We start from the raw sequence: 17,147 nt of genomic DNA on the forward strand, positions 1-17,147 counted from the left end.
CAAACTATTAACAGAGGAAAAGTTTAGTCAAATCTCTGATATAAATCTCCTTGAGGACAACAGCAGAGAAGGGGTGATGACACAGTCTTACTCTGTGCATCTCTTTTCTCTCCTGACTTTTCAGAGCCAGATCAAAGGAACATGGGAAGGGGCTGCTGGCCTGGCTCTGACCATCCCACTGTGCTGAAGGGTCACAATGAACCACCCAAACAGGGAACTCCTGGTTTTGGATCAGGAGTCTTAGGGGAGTCAACTGACTTGGAAAAGCCTCACCAACAGACAAACAAAGAGTTTTCCTCAACATTGATTTATTTTTAAATATACTAGGCAAGAGAGACTGGAATAAAAAACAAATCAAAAAAATGGAAATAGAGAAAGAGAGAAGAATTGAAAGTCATGTACAAAAACAATCTGTACTGGACTAAATTAAAGGGGAAATGACCCCCTTAAGTATCACAGAGATGAAGGACAGAGCTATTTACACACTGTAAAAAAGACAAGTCTACAAAAGTGTGTAATAACAAGATACAAATGTATAATATAGTGGCACAATATGTTATCAAAGTAAAAACAGTACCTCCAGGAAAGAGACAATTCAAGGGTTGGGTTTTTTCTTACAATTTTAAAGGCAGCCTGTGGCAGAAGTGTGTATTTTCTTTTGAACATTTGTCACATGTTAAGTCATGGCTGTTTGTGAGGGTGAGAAGTGGCATGAACACACATGAGTGAACTACTAGAAATCATATACAAAACAAACAGTTCCAAAGAGAACAGCATAAAATACAATTGAAGGCAATTAGTGTTTAAGATACACAAGAGGGGTCACGAGTTACAGGGGAACAGAAAATGGGAAACGTGTTTTTCTCCTGGTTGGAACTGTTAAGAGGAGTTAAATTGCACTGTTAATAGCCCTAAACTTTGTTCTTTCACTAGTGCCATGAGTCACAATTAGTTCCCAGCATCAACTGAGAAGGTCACAGGACCTTGGCAAGGAAGGCCAGGAGTCTTGCTGTCAGGATGTTGTGGCAGTTTCCTCGGGAGATGCACCCCAGAGAGATGTCTGCAGTCTCCACAGATCCTTGTTTGATGCTGGATGGAACCATGCTGGCATGAAGGCAGGACTGCTTTTAACCCCGGAGTACTGGCACTGGAGCTCCTCTCAGGGGGTTCCAGTGGCACAGAAGAGCAGGCACCACAGCCCCCCAAAGGGGGCTCTGCAGGAGAGGGCTCTGCCCTCTGCAGGAGGGCAGGGGCCAGGCTCCATCTCCCTTCACAAAACAAACTGCTGGAAATTCAACTGCAGACACAGCAGCTCTCACCCACTGCCATGTGCAGGCTCAGCCAGAACAGCTGCTGGAGGCACAGTGGTGCCTCAGAACTCACCCCGAGCCAGCTCTTCCCACCGCCATCCTCCCACCTGCAACCCCCACCCCGAAGACCAGCCTGATTCGTGTCAGACATCACCAGAGTGCCACATCCTCCTCCAGACCTTCTCCAGGCCCGTTCTGTTGCCGAGGGAGATCCACAAAAAGGCTTCTGGGCTGTGACATCAGCAGGTGCTGCCTCCAACACTGGAGCTCAACAACACTGAGAAACTACTGAAAACACAGAAAGGAAGGGTAGCAGGTGGAATCAGAGGAAGAATTTGGGCAATCATCACTTGTAGCATACTGTCATTAAAAAACCTTACATTAATAATTTCCCCCCCTTCCCTCCCAAGCACCAAATCTGTTGCATTAGTGTCAGGTAAATGTCAGACTTGGTCCAGGTCCATGTGCTGGGCAAACTCTCCCAAGAAATGCAGTGGGTATATTGCTATCCAAACACTCATCCTCATGTACAGGAGGGCAGAGGGGGGGACAAAAATGCAGTACAAAGTCCTCCTGAGGAGGATGTCATCTCAGTGTCCACCAGTCTGGCTTCAGTCTCAACGGTTTGTCCAGAACAATAAAATATTAATAAAAAGGCATGGTGTGACATCAGCATTTAGACTTGTAGTCCACAAGGCAAGAACTCCACAGATAAGACGATTACAAGTATATGAAACACAGGGAATCTGAGTTCAGAGGGTGGGAAGTGAACCCAGCCCTGCCCTTTGGAGCTGGGGCGTCCATTCACAGTCTGCGTCCTTGGCACAGCCCTCACCCGAACGCCCCGCTCCTTTGTCAGTCCACACGTTACTCTCTCCACAGCTGGCTTTGGCCCATTGTGATTGATTGACTGATTCACTTGTTAAGTTTTTCAGCCTGGTTTCTTGCTACCTCTGAACAATGTCGCTGATTTCTTTCACCGAGCTGAGCAGTTTGCTAAAGTCCTGGGTGGCCGCAGGGCCGCTGCCGGCGGTCGCGGGGCAGATCTGAAGCTCCCGTAGGTTGTTCTCCAGCTTATTGATGGCCTCCCGAAAGGCAAATTTGTTCCTCATCTGCTGAATGGAGTCCACGTAGCTCACGCAGAAGGTGTAGAGGTTCTTGCCAGCCTCCAGGACGGCGCTGTGGCTGGCCATTTGCTCAGAGTTCTTGCTGATGGCGAGCCGTAGAGCCTCGGTGCTTTCCAACACCACCCCTTTGGTGATGGTGCCACTGGCAATCCTCTCCGGGGGCTGCCGGGTCTTCCGCAGTGAGACCCTGGTGGATATGAGGGGGATGAAGGCTGTGGATGACGTCTGGTCCCCGCCTGGGGCAGAGGGTATGGATGAGGAAGAGGCAGCTGGGGGTGCTGTGCTCAGCAGCAGCTTTGTAGAGGACTGTGGCTTTGGTACAGAGGGGATCCCCAGCTTTTTCACACCTTCCCCTGACTGGTTTGGCTTGACAGCATCACTGCTTGCAGCCTCTCCAACCTGAGTCAACTGTTTGGATTTCGGCCCAGACACCACATCTGCTGCTGCTTCATGGCTGGGACTGTGAGAAACCTTCCCAGGCTTGGCAATGGAGGATGAAGACAGTGGGAGAGGAGGGGCTGGTTTCAGCTTCGATAGCTTCCCTTTGTCCTTCCCTGCCGACTCTGAGGTCTGCTTGAGCCTCCTCAGGCGTGGCTCCTCAGAGGAAGCTTTGCTGGCCCCCACAAACGCAGCAGGGTTGGGTTTGGTGGCAGAACCTTGGTCCATCATCACAGTGGTACCTAAGGCACTGGATTTGACTCCATCATCCTTGTGGAGCCCGCTGGAGGAAGGAGGGGCAGCAGGCTGCCTACGGCCAAGTTTTGGTGTCAGGGTGGGAGGACTGGAACCAGGGCTTGACTCTGCATCTTTGAACACATCATCAGCAGTCTCTTCATTCTTCTTAAGCAGCCGTGGAGGAGGGGTCACTGTTCCCCTGACAGCAATGTCAGCCTTGGCCTCGTTCGCCCGCTTCCGAGGCAATGCTGGCTTCTCGCTTTTGTGGCCCCCGAAAGTGGAGGAATCAAACTGGCGTCCCGTGGACTGCAAATCTCGAGGCAGAGTCACGGATTTCCACTCTGTGTCCTTCGCTCCATGGGGCACACAGGAGGCTGAGCAGGACCTCAAGAAACGCTTGCTGGAGTTGGAACTGCTCTCCTCCTCACCAGCCACCCCTCGACTGCTGCTCATCGTGCTGGACTTCTTCCGTAAGTGGGGAGATAAGAACCCAGAGTTCCCAGCCACAACCCCGTTGGTGACACCAGCCCCATTGCTCGGGCTCTGGAACTTGGAGGGCTCAGCTGTGTCTGCAGGGGGGGCAATGAAAGCTCCGTTGCCAGCATCCTTACACTCCTCCTCCCCGCCCGCCCTGCGCTCCGAGTGTCCGTCCATCTCCCTGAAGGAGCTGCTCCGTTTCGGAGGGGTAGGGGCAGTCTTCTTCTTCTTCTTGATCAGGGCACTGAAGAGGTTGTGCTTTTTGTCTTTTGGAAGCAGCCGCTCATCTTCATTCAAACTGCTCTCCAGGGCCACCCTCTCCTTCCGTGGGAGCAAGGGAGAAACAGCAGGTTCGTGATCCAGGAGGTCTGCAAGGGAAAAGGAAAGTTTTCTGAGCATTGCTCAAAGAGCCAGAATAACCCATTTTCTTACAGGATCAAACCAGTGCAGCACCTCCAAAAGGTGCAGGTTCTCTAAACAGACACAACTTCAGAGCAGAAATAAAGCAAGCGCAGCCACACTCAAGCCTAGACTAAACGTGGTCCATGATCCTGCATCCATTCATTCCTGAGGTGGCTGCCAAACTACCTTCCCTGTGGGTTTCTGACTGGAAGAGCAACATACAAACACTACGTGTTTGTGTTCAGATTCGGTTCCTCACATCTGGAGATTTGTCTAAACTTCACACTGTGAAGAAGATAAATAGGAAGAAGCCTCTGCTTTAGTCCCTGTGCTATTGCTGTCTTTTGAATCGCTGACCCTCTGAATTAATAAGGCACCTCTGTAACCCACCTCCATCCCCAGGCTCCTCGTTCATTTTCCTGATGTCATCCTTTGTGGGGACTGTTTCATGAGCAGAAATGGAGATCAAGATATGACACTTCAGGTTGTACCACTGTGAAGATGCTCAGCTTTGTACAGCAACAGAGAAAAGGGGCAGTGCCAGCCTCCTTCAGCAGCACTGCTGCAGAGGGAAGCAATGGGGTGACCCTCTCTCCACTTACAAGCAGTACTTAAAAATGAATAATGGTTTATAATAAATTCATAGAGAGTCCTGAAGGTCTCTGTGTTTGACTGACAGAGGGGCTCGTTCCTGGGCCAGGCACTCCAATGGCATTCTAATCCAAAGGAGGAATGCCTGCAGGGCAGCATATACATTTACAGCTTGACTAGGCAGCAAGAAGGGAGATGAAGCACAGTCATAAGGAAGGATGCTTCTTAGTCACAAATTGGTGATCATCATGCTATGGGTAGGATTTTGGCTGAGGAATGGATTTTGGTTGAGGGGAGTGAATTTGAAAAAAAAAAAAATTTGTGTATTTTGAGAGAAATGTTTGAGGACATGTTTGCACAGGAACACTGCAGTTGCACCATTCCTATGGGAATCAGGGGGACCTGGACAGCCAGAAGAGCCAGACCATGGCCTTACTGAGTACAGACACAGTAGATGTGCAGAAATCCAGAAAAAACTAGCAGCTTGCACTAAGGATCAGCTTCCAGCTGCTGGACTTGCTATGGAAACACTGACAATTGGAAGGGAAACTGCAATAAAACTTTATCATGAAAAAATTTCTTCCACAGTAAAGAATGAAATTATTCCCAGCATAATGTTAAAATCATATTATGCCTGCTGTACTTTAATTTCTCAAAGCTCTCAAGTATTTAAATGAAATTATTTTAACTTCAAAAGCTTGTAATAATAGGCAATTATATTTCCTATATATGGTAAATAACCTTCCTTCCTGAGTCACTGATACTTTCTTTTTCCAACATTTTAAATCCCCTCATTTTCCCCTCCCTCTGCCCTGATGTACTTTGGTTACTGAAACATGTACCACTGGGTGAATCTGACATTACACAAAAGAGGTCAGTCACATCAATGGTCAGAAGAGGCAGCCTCAACAGGAGCTGGAAAAAACCCCACTGCATTTCATTTTACATTCTTGTTTTTCAAGCATAGTGCTAGACACAAATCTCCTGTACTCATTCAGCCTTTTACCACTGCTTTTATTACCTTGGAATGGAAGGTAAGTGCCTGAAAAAACTGATTGGAAGTTTAATTTTATGGAAGAGTCTGTAAATACCTTTTTGTCCCTTGCTGAAATTATATTTGGTGCCTGCCAAGAGTAATACTCTTCTGTGCTGCAAGCACAAATCTGGTAGGATGGAACAGTGAAGAAACCTCCCTTATGAGGCTTGCTAAACCCAAGCTATCACCCTGCTTTAAATTATGCAGTGTGGTAGTGTAAAGTGGCTTGAACACAGCAGATTACCCAACACTCAGATGCAGTGGGAGATCCCACTGATAGCTCCTGCCAGGGAATGGGAAGAGGATATAATCAGAGAGCTCTGTGCTCAGGCTCTGGTCTTTAGGGAGCTGCAGGCAACAGCCATTAAGTTAAAAGAACTCCAAGGGCTTCTCTAAGCAACAGCAGGGAGATCACCAGTCCCTCAGCCAGTTAAGGACTCACACTCCCAGCTGCTGTGTATATCTGGCTCCAGAATTAACAACCCACCTTTGCAAAAACTAATAAAAGGAGTTCTGGACCCAGGACAGCAAACTCAGCAGCCTGTCACCCAGAAACACAGCCCTGGTACAGAGAGATGGCACCTATGATTAGGCACAGCTTTGCCTACGTGAGGGCCTGGAGCTAGATGTGCATTTTGTTTCCCCCTGTATTTCCTGAAGGAATAATGACTTTAATTAAAACCTACCACATTCCCCCTGGCCTCGAGCATGTGCAGTCTCCAAGCCCTCGTTGGCATCTTTGCTTTCGGCAGCTCTCCTCGATGTTCGCGTTTTGGTTGGCAACTCTGGGGCTTGCAGGAAATTGCTCACGACACTCCTCATGCCCTTCTTTCCCAATTCCTTCTCCACCTCTGCAATGCACAGAAGAAAAACAATCACTGCAATCAACTGAAGATAAAAAACTATCGCTCTGTTCGGAATTAACAGCACAAAAGAAAAGCAAACAACACAAAACTGGGGTTCCTTGGAGTTGTTCAGCCATTTGGCCCTTTAAAATGAAATCTCTGCCCAGAAAAAAATAACCTCATGTACACAAATATCTGACTGAGTTTCACTGCAAAGCAGTCTATGAATAACAGCAGAGTTAAGGATGCAGTCAGCCCTTTCCTCACCCCTGGAATTGCTGGTCCAAGGGGGACCCAGACCTACCATCAGATATGCTGGATTCCTGAAACATCGTTTCAAAGGCCTGATGGATCTCAGCAAAGGATGGTCTGTCAGAAGGACTCCACTGCCAGCCTGGAAAAAAGCACACCACCACTCAAATCTTCCCTCCAGCAGCAGACACTCAGTACCCTGCACCAGGAGGAGCCAGAAATCACAGTTCCCTTCCAATACACTGAGATAAAATACTGACATGAAAATCTGATTTACAGGGTGCTGAGTGTCTGCAACCACTTTGGCTCAGTGACAGCGGCAGACACCCAGCATTCCCTAAATCAGGTTTTGGTGTCAGTGTGTGACAGTAGGTGCTGAGCACTGCTGGGGAAGAGTGCAGGGCACTGAGTCACATACCAAAAGGCCACAGTGAAGAGTCACAGTCAGTCCTGCAAAAAGCCAAATGAAGCTCCTGCTTCATCCCTGGAGCACAAGCTTTTCTTTAAGTTGCCAGGAAAAAGGAGACAAAGGAAGCATTGAGATCCACAACAAATCTCCTCTCTGGGCCTGTGGGCTCCCAGTAGAGATGAACAGCTGGTTTCATAGCATGTTCATCCTCTAGAAAAAACAGTTTTAACCAAACACTTCCACAGAGCACTGCACCTTCCCTGATACTGGCAGGGGGTTCTCATGCCTTGTGGTACATAGCCAGACCCCTGCACTTTTATTGCACCCTTGCAGAGCTAAAAAGCATGTGCAGGGCTAAGAAACACTTACATGCTCTCATGAGCTCATAAACTTTCTCAGGACAGCCTTCAGGACGCTCCATACGATAGTCCTTCTCCAACAGCTCATAGACTTGAGACAGGTCAATCCCAGGGTAAGGGGACATACCATAGGTTGCAATTTCCCACAGCAGAACACCAAAGGCTGCAGTAGAGCAGGAGAGAGAAGAAAAAAAAAAAAAAAAAAAAGAGAGAGGAAAAAAAATCAATAAGCTTTGTTTTCTTCTTGAATTTGAGAGGATGTTTAGTGGGAGTCATCACTAAACAGTGCTGCACACTTAGACCAGCCCTGGGTGGCTCAGATCCCATGCTCAGCAGCAGCTTAAATGTTAAAGAAGCGTAACAAGCCTCTCCGTCAGCACAGACAAGTCTCCTGCGATATGACAGGGTAGAATTAGACTAATTTTCAATGTATCAGTTGTCTCAAACCTGAACGCCTTGAGATCCTTCAAGTCCTATTAGAGGCACAATTAAGAGACTTCACAGTGGATTAGCTGAAACTGCTTCACTGCTGCACTGCAGTTGCTCCCTCAGTGCGACAGCTCCTCTCATTTGCAACCTCTCCCTGGAGGACTCGCACATTTTAATAGCTCAGTGTTTTTGGGGTGCCCTTGTTTAGCTGCAGTGTGGTCTGGAAGGGGAATCTGGGAGGCAGCAGTGAGAGGAAAGTTTCAGCAGTTGCTACCAATGAGATACGGTGAGGGTGAGACATTTTGGGCCCAGGGAAAGCTGAATAGGAAAAGGGAGAGCACAAAAAGGGTCTTGGAACAGGCATTCAAGTGGCAGCAGTCAGTGGGGATGCAGGTCAGCAGCAGGGTCAGGCAGCTAACCCAGGAGTCAGGCACACAGAATAAACCCAACACCAGTTCAACAACCTGCATGTAATTAGTTCAGTCACCCTATTCTGTTCTTAACCTGAAGAGAAAGCGATTACAATTCTGCATAAGTAAGGAAATCACATCACATTACATGGCAACGCCACCAAGGGCAATTTACATTAGACATTTCTGTGCACAATTTTCTTTGATTGCTGTCTTGAGGCACTGAGGTGAAAACATCTAAACCCTGGCGTGCCCAGCAGCAGCCCTGGCCTCCGGGGACAGCTGATCTCTGATGAGATCCCAAAGTCCACTGCCCCAGCTCTGCTTCCCGAGGTTATTAACCCTAAATAAAGATACCCCACATTCCTTTGGGATCTTTTCTCCCCCGTGCACTCTGCTATTGAAAGCACCAGGGATCCTGCAGCCACCACAACAGTACAGCAACATCCTAAGACTGTGGCAGACACTCAACAGCCAACACCACACGGAAACACAAAGCAGCAGGAACACCTTGGTCAGCAATCACATACTCCTTGGAAGGCTGTTTTGGCTTTTCCTCCTCCATCTACAAAACATTTTACATCAGCCATCTACCTAAAAGTTTCTTCAACATTAAACCTTTCTCTGCACATTTCCCCTCTAAACTGCAGAAAACTTCACCTCTGCTTCACTTCTCTCTGTTGGTTTATACATAGAAAATGCTCAGGATATCATTTTTCCAAGTGCCTTTGGGACCACATTCCACAAACTTCTATCTCATGTCACTGGGCACTTTTGAGAATTTGACCAACAGCTATTGTAGAGATATAAAATCCAAAGAAACGTACTGATAAAAGTACAATGAGATTTTCTGTGGTCAGATTTGATACAATATAGCTCAATTTAGCTAAGTCTACTCTTATCACCAGCACTTCAGGGCTCTTCAATAACCATTTGTCATCAAATTTTCCCTCTGCTTCTCCTCATCTCATTCCAAAGATTATTCCTTTAAAATGCAGAAAGACGAGCTTGGAGCTATCACTAGACAGATACACACTTTTTTTTTTTCCCCTAACATAAAATGAACCTAAAAAGATTCTTTACTCCTTAAAGTACTTAGAAAGTTTTTGGCTATATAATAATGTATCACTTCATAGTCCTATGCCAGAACTCCGTCAAGGCAGTAGCACTGGTGCTCTTCAGTCCCATTTCATACATTTCTTTTAACATTACACTACCCTTTACTTTTCATATTTGCCAACAACTCAAATATATAAAATCAGGTGGGCATTCTCTGTGCTCTGCTGAGACTGCCCAAGCAGAGATTAGTTCCTGCACTCTTGACAAGCTCACAGAACATTGTGGCTCAAACCAGGGAACCTCCTGCTCCCTCCTGAATGTTCCACAACAGCCTCATTTCACAGCTCTGGAAAAGAAGACTATCATCTGCATTAATTTGCCCATGCAAATTCTTACCCCAGACGTCGGATTTGATGGAGAACTTGTTGTAGGCCAGGCTTTCTGGTGCAGTCCACTTGATAGGGAATTTTGCTCCGGCATGGGCTGTGTAGGTGTCACCCGTCATTAACCTGCTCAGGCCAAAGTCTGCCACCTTCACCAAGTGGTTCTCCCCTACAAGGCAGTTCCTGGCAGCAAGGTCCCTAAAAAGAAGACCAAAAATAGGCAATGAGAAGTCTTTACCATCTCACTTTTAGTGATAGCAAGGAAGCCTGCTGTTCCCGAAGAAACCTGGGCCTGTGTGATTATTTTGATCCAAATATTACACAGAAATTCTGGAGTTACATGCACACACACAAGAAGGAAAGTTATTTTCCATTCCGTCTTCGTAAGACTGTCATCCGAATTTTTTTTTTCCTTCTAATTTGAAGTGAGAGCTTCAAGAAGCCCCCTCACTTTCAATAAAAGCTGCCACCCTCAGGATAAAAATATTTCAAAGAAATGTCAGTGCTCAACTTATCAATAGCTGGGGATGAGCACTGAATAAACTGAGTTTCAATTCCTCACTTCTTGCCCACTTCTGCAGCACTTCAGTCACCCCAGCCAACACCAGTTGTTCTCCAGAACTCCTTTTCCAGTCCTTGCTTAAGCACCAGGATGAGCTCTCAGCCCTGCTCTTCCTCCTCCCAGGTGTACCACCTTTCACAACACAACCTGTTCACAACCAGCATTTGGCCTTTGCAAACCTGCTGGAGCCTCTGCTATCAGTGCTGGCATTTTCAAAGGACTGGGCAAGAAGCAGATTTAACTTTTTCTCCACATTCTTTTTTTTCCACCACTGGCCTCACCCTGGCAGGTGAGAGATGTGCACGTTGTATTTGTGACTTCCCTGGCTTGTACATGCTGTTTGCATCCTTGGAAATGCTTCAGGAGGATAAAAATGTAAAGCACAGAAGCACATTTCTCCTAATATTAGGTTTTGTTAAAAACACTTTTCCAGATTATGTCACATTGAACTAAAAATTGATTGTGCCAGGAAGCTCCTGTGAGATCTTTAGATATGAGGCAGACACTGCTGTTTCTTGTTGCTTGTTCTGCTCAACTGGAATAAATTAAAAAACAGAAAAAAGTACATCTTACTGGATGCCCATTTAAATTTCATAGTGTTTTTGAATGTACCTTCTTATCAATGCTGATTACTACAATGTCTATCTAAATAAAAGCTCCTCTCCATAATCAAATTCCTCCTCCTTCCTGATTCATTAAATGAGGTCAGAGCCCAGCATTTGAATCCATGGATGTGAATTGTGACAACACTCCTCAAGTAATTGGGTAGGTGGTTATGGGGGTGGCTGATAAGGAAAAATGCTACTATTTATTTTAGATAAATGGGTCATCAAAAGTAAGAGGAAATTAAATGAATGGCAGAGAAGACAAATGAGATTCACACAAAGGAGTTTTTAAAGTTTACTTCCTGTGGGCTGAAGGGACAAAATCCTTTCAACAGAGCAAATCAAAGGCTGGAAATTTTAATTGGCAGCATCACTGTTCAATTTATTGACCGATAGCAGCATTTAACCAGGCCTTTCAAGCAGCAAAGGCAACTCATGGCTTAGAAGAGCACCTAGAACTTTACACACGATCTTCATATTTGTCTCCATGAAAAAAAACACATGCTAATTCCATATTCCAGTTAATTGGGCAGGAAAGGTCACGCTACGACACTGAGAGCATCTTGTACAAAGCTCAGGCACTCTCGAGCCCTGGCGCAGGATGTGTCATTACATTGCCAGGAGCCCATTTCTGCAGACAAGGAACGCAAAGCTCCAGCCATAATTGCAGCACACTTTAAAGGTCAGAGTCCCTGAGACTTTAAAGACAGCAGAGATGCTTATTAAAGTGAATACACAATCTGGACAATAGCATGGAACAATCCCTGCAGTGGAAAACAAAGTGAACCTAACAAGAAAGAACGGGGGCTGGGGCGGTGCTCGGAGGGCGATTCTGCTGCGGGGACCTGCACACATCCAGCATCACCAACTGCAGCTGGTTTGAAAGGCTGTTAGAAACAAGGAAGTGGCTTATCTGATCCATTAAAAGTCCATTACTTTGGCTTAAATTCACATTTCAGGCCTTGCCCAAAACATTTAAGTACTCATGTGTCTTTCACCTGCATCTACTTCAAAGGCAAGAGAAAAACCCTGAGAGAAAACCCATCCTTTAGACAGGTTAATAGACTGTGCCAGATTTGCACTAGTGTGTTAAATACATGACACCAATCAATGCCGTGATAGACCGAAAGGGAGGAAAACACATCAAGGATTATTCTGTGCTGAAGATTCAAGGGTGTTCACTGTCCTTCCTACCTGTGGATGAAGTTTTTCTTCTCCAGGTACTCCATGGCTGAAGAGATCTGAGTTGCCATGTACAGCAGCACCACAGCATTCACCTCCTGCCTGTTACACTCCCGCAGGTAATCCAGCAGGTTCCCATACGTCATGAACTCTGTGATGATGTAGAAAGGAGGTTCCCGTGTGCACACCCCTGGGGAACAACGTAAAGTTGACAGTGAATGTTGGAGAATATCAGTGAATCTTCAAGTTTCATCCTCGAAGGCAATTTCTACCTCCAGAAGGCAGAAAAATGGGGCTCGTGGAAAGAATGGATTCTGCTTGGAAGTGGTTAATAGAGGAGCTTAATTTTCTGCTTCAGCCCCTGGCAAATTAAACATTAGGGAGACGAGATCATTAAAAATCATGTATTAGTGGTACAAATTGTGAATTTTGCCAGACAATAAGTGTCTGTATTTAAAGCCTTGGTATGGTAAGCAGCTTATCTGCTCCTTAACATCCATATCACTGCACAAGGGTTTAGTTCAAATCCCTCTGCTTGGTATTTATCACTTACCTAATAATTGCACCAAGTTCGGATGCTTGATCTCCTTCATTACTGCAGCTTCTTTCAAGAACTCTTCCACCTCCATGGTATCCTCCTGCAGAACAATGGCAAAGCTTTGGCAAAGGCAGTGTACACAAAGGAGAAACAGATTTTTGTATGAGGACACAAAAAGAACTGCAAACTGACGCCACAGTTCTCACACAGTAATTTTTCCCCGTAGCCACAACACAAAGCCAGGGAGTTACAAACATTAATTTTTTGTATGATTTTAAAAATATATATTTTTGTCATTTTCATACTAGCTGAGCTTGCTGGGGCAAGAAAATCCATATCCCTTTTGTGAAGGGTTTCTCACAGAGCGCTTGGGAGCTGAAAAGGAAAATCAAGCTTGTTCCTAACAGAAAGAAAAAATAACATGAAATAAAAAAGTACCGAAAAGGAACAAGAACGAACATAAAAGAAAGGATACACCACAATCAAATGCTTGAGAGGCTGCTGAAAGGCAGGCCCTTGTGTTCACTGAGCAGGTACAAGAAATCCCCTCTCCAAGTCAGGGAGGCACAACCGATGGCAGCCATGATGTGACTGAAAACCTAAGGTTTCACAGATTCATTTCTGGCATTTAGAGCCTGACCCACGACGTATCCATTCTGGGTAGACGTGTCACTACCAATTTGTTGGGCACCATAAAGTTGGTTTGGCACAGCACAAAACCAAGGAAGATACAATCTTGCTCAAAAGACATATTTTTCTGAAGCAGATACGCCCCAAATGGCCGGAAGGTCATTTCAAAGTGGTGCAAAAATACAGATCTATTCCTAAAGCAATGTTTCTTTCTATATCCATATTTTTTTCAATGATGGATTAATGTTGACAGGCTACATGGACAAAGTGTTTTAGGGAAGGATTGGAAAGGATTTACTGCTGCTGGTGAGAACGATAACAGTGGGCTGCCACTGTGAGATCCAGCCAGCTCCCTGCTCTGCACTTAGCACTGAGAACATTTTTCCAAGACTTCCATTCAATCATTTACTATTCATTGCCAATTAGCTTGATTGACAGCTGCGATTTGCTCAACACACTGTCAAAACTAATAGTCCAAAGGTCCTTGTGAGCAGAACCTTAAACTATTCTCTTTGGCAAAGGAAACTGGGTTAATAATCCAGGTTGCAAAATTATCCTAAATGTGCCTTTGTCCTATTCATGCTACACAAACCTTGGAAGGTTTGTCCTTTGCATAGCTGCTCCACAGTTTGAAATTTCTTACCTCTCAGTGACCATATTAATAGGAAGGACACATACAGAGAACCACTGTAGCAATGACCTCTCTGCAAATCTGATCTCGTGGAAAGGACCAAGCTTTAACTGGCTTCCAGCTCTCACTATACTAAACCATGGCAGAAATAAAACAGTTTTGGCTGTCCAGCATTTTCCCAGCACAGCACAGGGCCATGCCATGGCATTAAGGGACACCAGGGTTACGTGCTGCCTAATTTAAAACACAGGCTTCTCTGCCAGGGAAAAAATAAAGGAGAGAGGAAAAAAAAAAAAAAAAAAAACAACAAAAGAAAAAGTAGAAGGAGTCCTAGGGGCAGCAGAGCTGAGGTGAGCAGTAAGAAATGTGCTGAGCTGACCAGCTCACAGCAGCTCAGCCATTAAATGGCCCTCAGAAGAACCAGCTGTGGCCAGAGCCACAACCGGATGCACTTGGTCCACTGCAGGTCACAGAGCTCCGTGCCCCTGCAGCCACTGCCTCGTGCTCCTGTCCAATTTGAGGGCAAAAACACAAATTCAGAGCGTGTCATGTTATAACAGCCCCTGATAGGTACTGTGTCCTGTGCAACTCACAGAGCTGCCAGGGATGGATTTTAACAGGCAACATCTCATAACCAAAACATGGTCTTGCCCTCTCCAGTTAAGCACTGAGGAACAGCGTGTGCTGCTTCCATCGCTTCTTCTCCAGTTCTGTGCCAGCCATGAGCTATCTTTAGACACTTGACAGAAAACTGAACAACAAATGGGTGTTCATAAGCATCATTATTCAAAAAGATACTGGAAGGACTTTTTTCCTCCTCTCCCTTTTAGTCTTTGCTCTCCCTTTATCTTTCTTATAGAGATATCTGAGGTAGAGGGGGAAGGAGTAAGAAGAATCATACAAAGTTTTGAAAAACGTTCTCTCAAAGGAAAATAAAATGAGTCATCCAAAGATTCAGGCAGAAGCTGCAAAAGGCTTGTTTTTCCCAGTAGAAATGGGATATAAATGTGATTTTAAAATGTTTCCCAAAACTTTGAAGAAAGCTGTAATCCCACCTGTCAGGCAGTAGACTAATGGATTTAAAGAAGGTGGATTATAAATTTGCTTTTAAGGATGGTTTTAGCGTACATAATTGCAGGTTGAAGTGTTTCTCAACTCTCTTCCTGGTTGTTCTTACACTCCCCAGTGGAACATGCTGCTCCATACTACATTATGAACCACTTTTAGTCATGTTTCATTAAATATTTATTTATTTGAAATAGCCATGGTCTGTATTAAGGTTTCTCCTTTGCACAAACAGATTTGATGGGATAACATGCAGCTTGTCTTTGTTGATGGGTTTTAGGGAGAAGAGAATGAAAGCAACAACTTCAGCTTGGAGCAAGATGGGAAGTCTGAAAGCATCAGGAATCCTCACACTGCAACCAGCAGCAGGAAGATGTTACTGCAAGCCGTGCTGCAGGGAAAAGCTGAGCTCTCCTCAGTGTGAGCAGGTGTTTTGCTGAACCTGGTCACATCCCAGCTCACCTGCACCGCGGCGCTCCCAGCAATCCCGAGCAGGGACAACACTAGATGTCACTCGCTCCCTGTGCAAGCTGCACTTGGACTCCCCCGCCGGGAGCAGCAGCAGGAACCTCCAGAGTACAGAAAAGGCCAAAATGAAAATACTTTCTGCAGCCATGACAACCCAGAAGTACTGAGGCAGCCGCTGCTCAGAGAGCGAGGAAGAAATATTTTCCCCAAATCAAGGAAAAGTTCTTCCCCTCATATTGAAGCATCTACAAATTCTCTCCACTTCAAAATTTCCATTGCAAAAAAACCAAAAAGAAACAAACGAAACCCTCGGTTCTGTTTGTTTCTGCAAGACCAAACCACGTCCCCATTCGAGGAGAGAGAACATGGTGTCAAGTTTGCATAAACTCCTATTAAGCAATCAAATGCAATGCGTGCAGATGGTGCCAAAAGATCTCAAGACAGTTTTATAAACATAGATGAATTAAGAAATGACCTTATGAACTCACAGAGCACTATTTGCATTTCAAGAGACAAGGAAACTAAGACGCAGAAATCAGGGAGCAGAGCCAGAAACAGAACTGATTATCCAGTTCTTCATTAAAGCCACTTATGAATTTTAATATACCTTAGCTTGCATACCATTTTTCCTCCTCTTGTGTCTTTTGATAAGAAGCAGCTGTGAACAGTTGCTTAAGACTTCCAGGTACACAGGGAGCTTGTCTTTTGGGAAAGATGCCACATAAGACAGAAAATCAAAACATGGAAAGCCTCCCTCAAGCACAACCTTTGAATTTTATGCTGACTGACTCACAATCCACAGTTTTCTTTAATACACCAGCTTGTGCTGGTGTGAAATGCATCCGTGAAGAGCTCACCTTTACCACACCCTGAACACGAGACACCGCGGCACTGCTTACTTTTCTAAGGTTTCATCCATTCTCCAGTAAAAATTGTGCTGTTAACATCCTCCTTTGTTTAGATACGAGTGTTATCAGTATCACATAAAGTGTAAGAGGATCAAACTCTTAAAAATACTCCATTTCCAGCCTAGAGCACTCAAAGGGAGGGCCACCACCAACACAAACACAACTAGAACCGAAGGCAGGCAGCCAGCCTGAACACGCTCCCAGCTGAATGGGGAATGCTCAGAGATTGAGTCCTACCTTGAGAGTTTTCACAGCCACTGTCAGGTTGTACTTCTTCCAGACTCCTTCATACACCTCTCCATACTGGCCTCCACCCAGCTTGTGCTTCATGGTGATGTCGGTGCGCTCGATCTCCCACTTGTCGTAGTTGGGGGACACGCCGTAGATGGTGGGCTTGTTGCGCTTGGGGGCCGGGTAGTGCAGCGTGGTGATGAGCCCATCTGCCACGGTGGAGTGGTGATGGACCAGCTCTGCCAAGGTGTTGAAGCGGCTCTCTGAAGACACATAGAGCTGGGAACCAAAGGGGAAGGGAAAAGCTCGTTCAGGTAATGCCCCTCAGAGAGCTCGTACACAGGAACTGCATCACAGAATTGTGAAAGCCAAGTGTGGTGTTGCCTCTACTTGAGCCATGGAACTGTGAGCTCCAGAAGCTCTGTAACCAGCTCCAGAGCCCAGAACAATCAATGCACACATGGGAAAGGCATGGATTCAGGAGAAAATTACATGCACTTTGCCAAAACAACAGGGCAGAAATGGTTGCAAATAGCACTAGAATGGCATGCTGTTGCTTGAGA

General features: G+C 45.7%; 1 protein-coding gene across 3 annotated transcripts in view; it reads right to left on the minus strand.

The window, feature by feature from the left end:
- Positions 1–288: 288 nt before the first annotated feature.
- Positions 289–17,147, minus strand: part of ABL1 (ABL proto-oncogene 1, non-receptor tyrosine kinase) — a 77,851-nt gene continuing 60,992 nt past the window's right edge. For all 3 annotated transcript variants that reach the window (XM_068211229.1, XM_068211230.1, XM_068211231.1), the window contains 8 exons: positions 16,591–16,863; positions 12,667–12,751; positions 12,126–12,303; positions 9,778–9,962; positions 7,494–7,646; positions 6,768–6,857; positions 6,305–6,469; positions 289–3,957 (listed from right to left, as the gene is read on the minus strand). In XM_068211229.1, coding sequence (XP_068067330.1) covers positions 2,258–3,957; positions 6,305–6,469; positions 6,768–6,857; positions 7,494–7,646; positions 9,778–9,962; positions 12,126–12,303; positions 12,667–12,751; positions 16,591–16,863 — 2,829 coding nt within the window. In that variant the 3' untranslated portion in view covers positions 289–2,257. The remainder of the gene's footprint in view (positions 3,958–6,304; positions 6,470–6,767; positions 6,858–7,493; positions 7,647–9,777; positions 9,963–12,125; positions 12,304–12,666; positions 12,752–16,590; positions 16,864–17,147) is intronic.

The sequence above is a fragment of the Anomalospiza imberbis genome, chromosome 21, assembly GCF_031753505.1.
Source record: "Anomalospiza imberbis isolate Cuckoo-Finch-1a 21T00152 chromosome 21, ASM3175350v1, whole genome shotgun sequence".
Lineage (NCBI taxonomy): Eukaryota > Metazoa > Chordata > Aves > Passeriformes > Viduidae > Anomalospiza > Anomalospiza imberbis.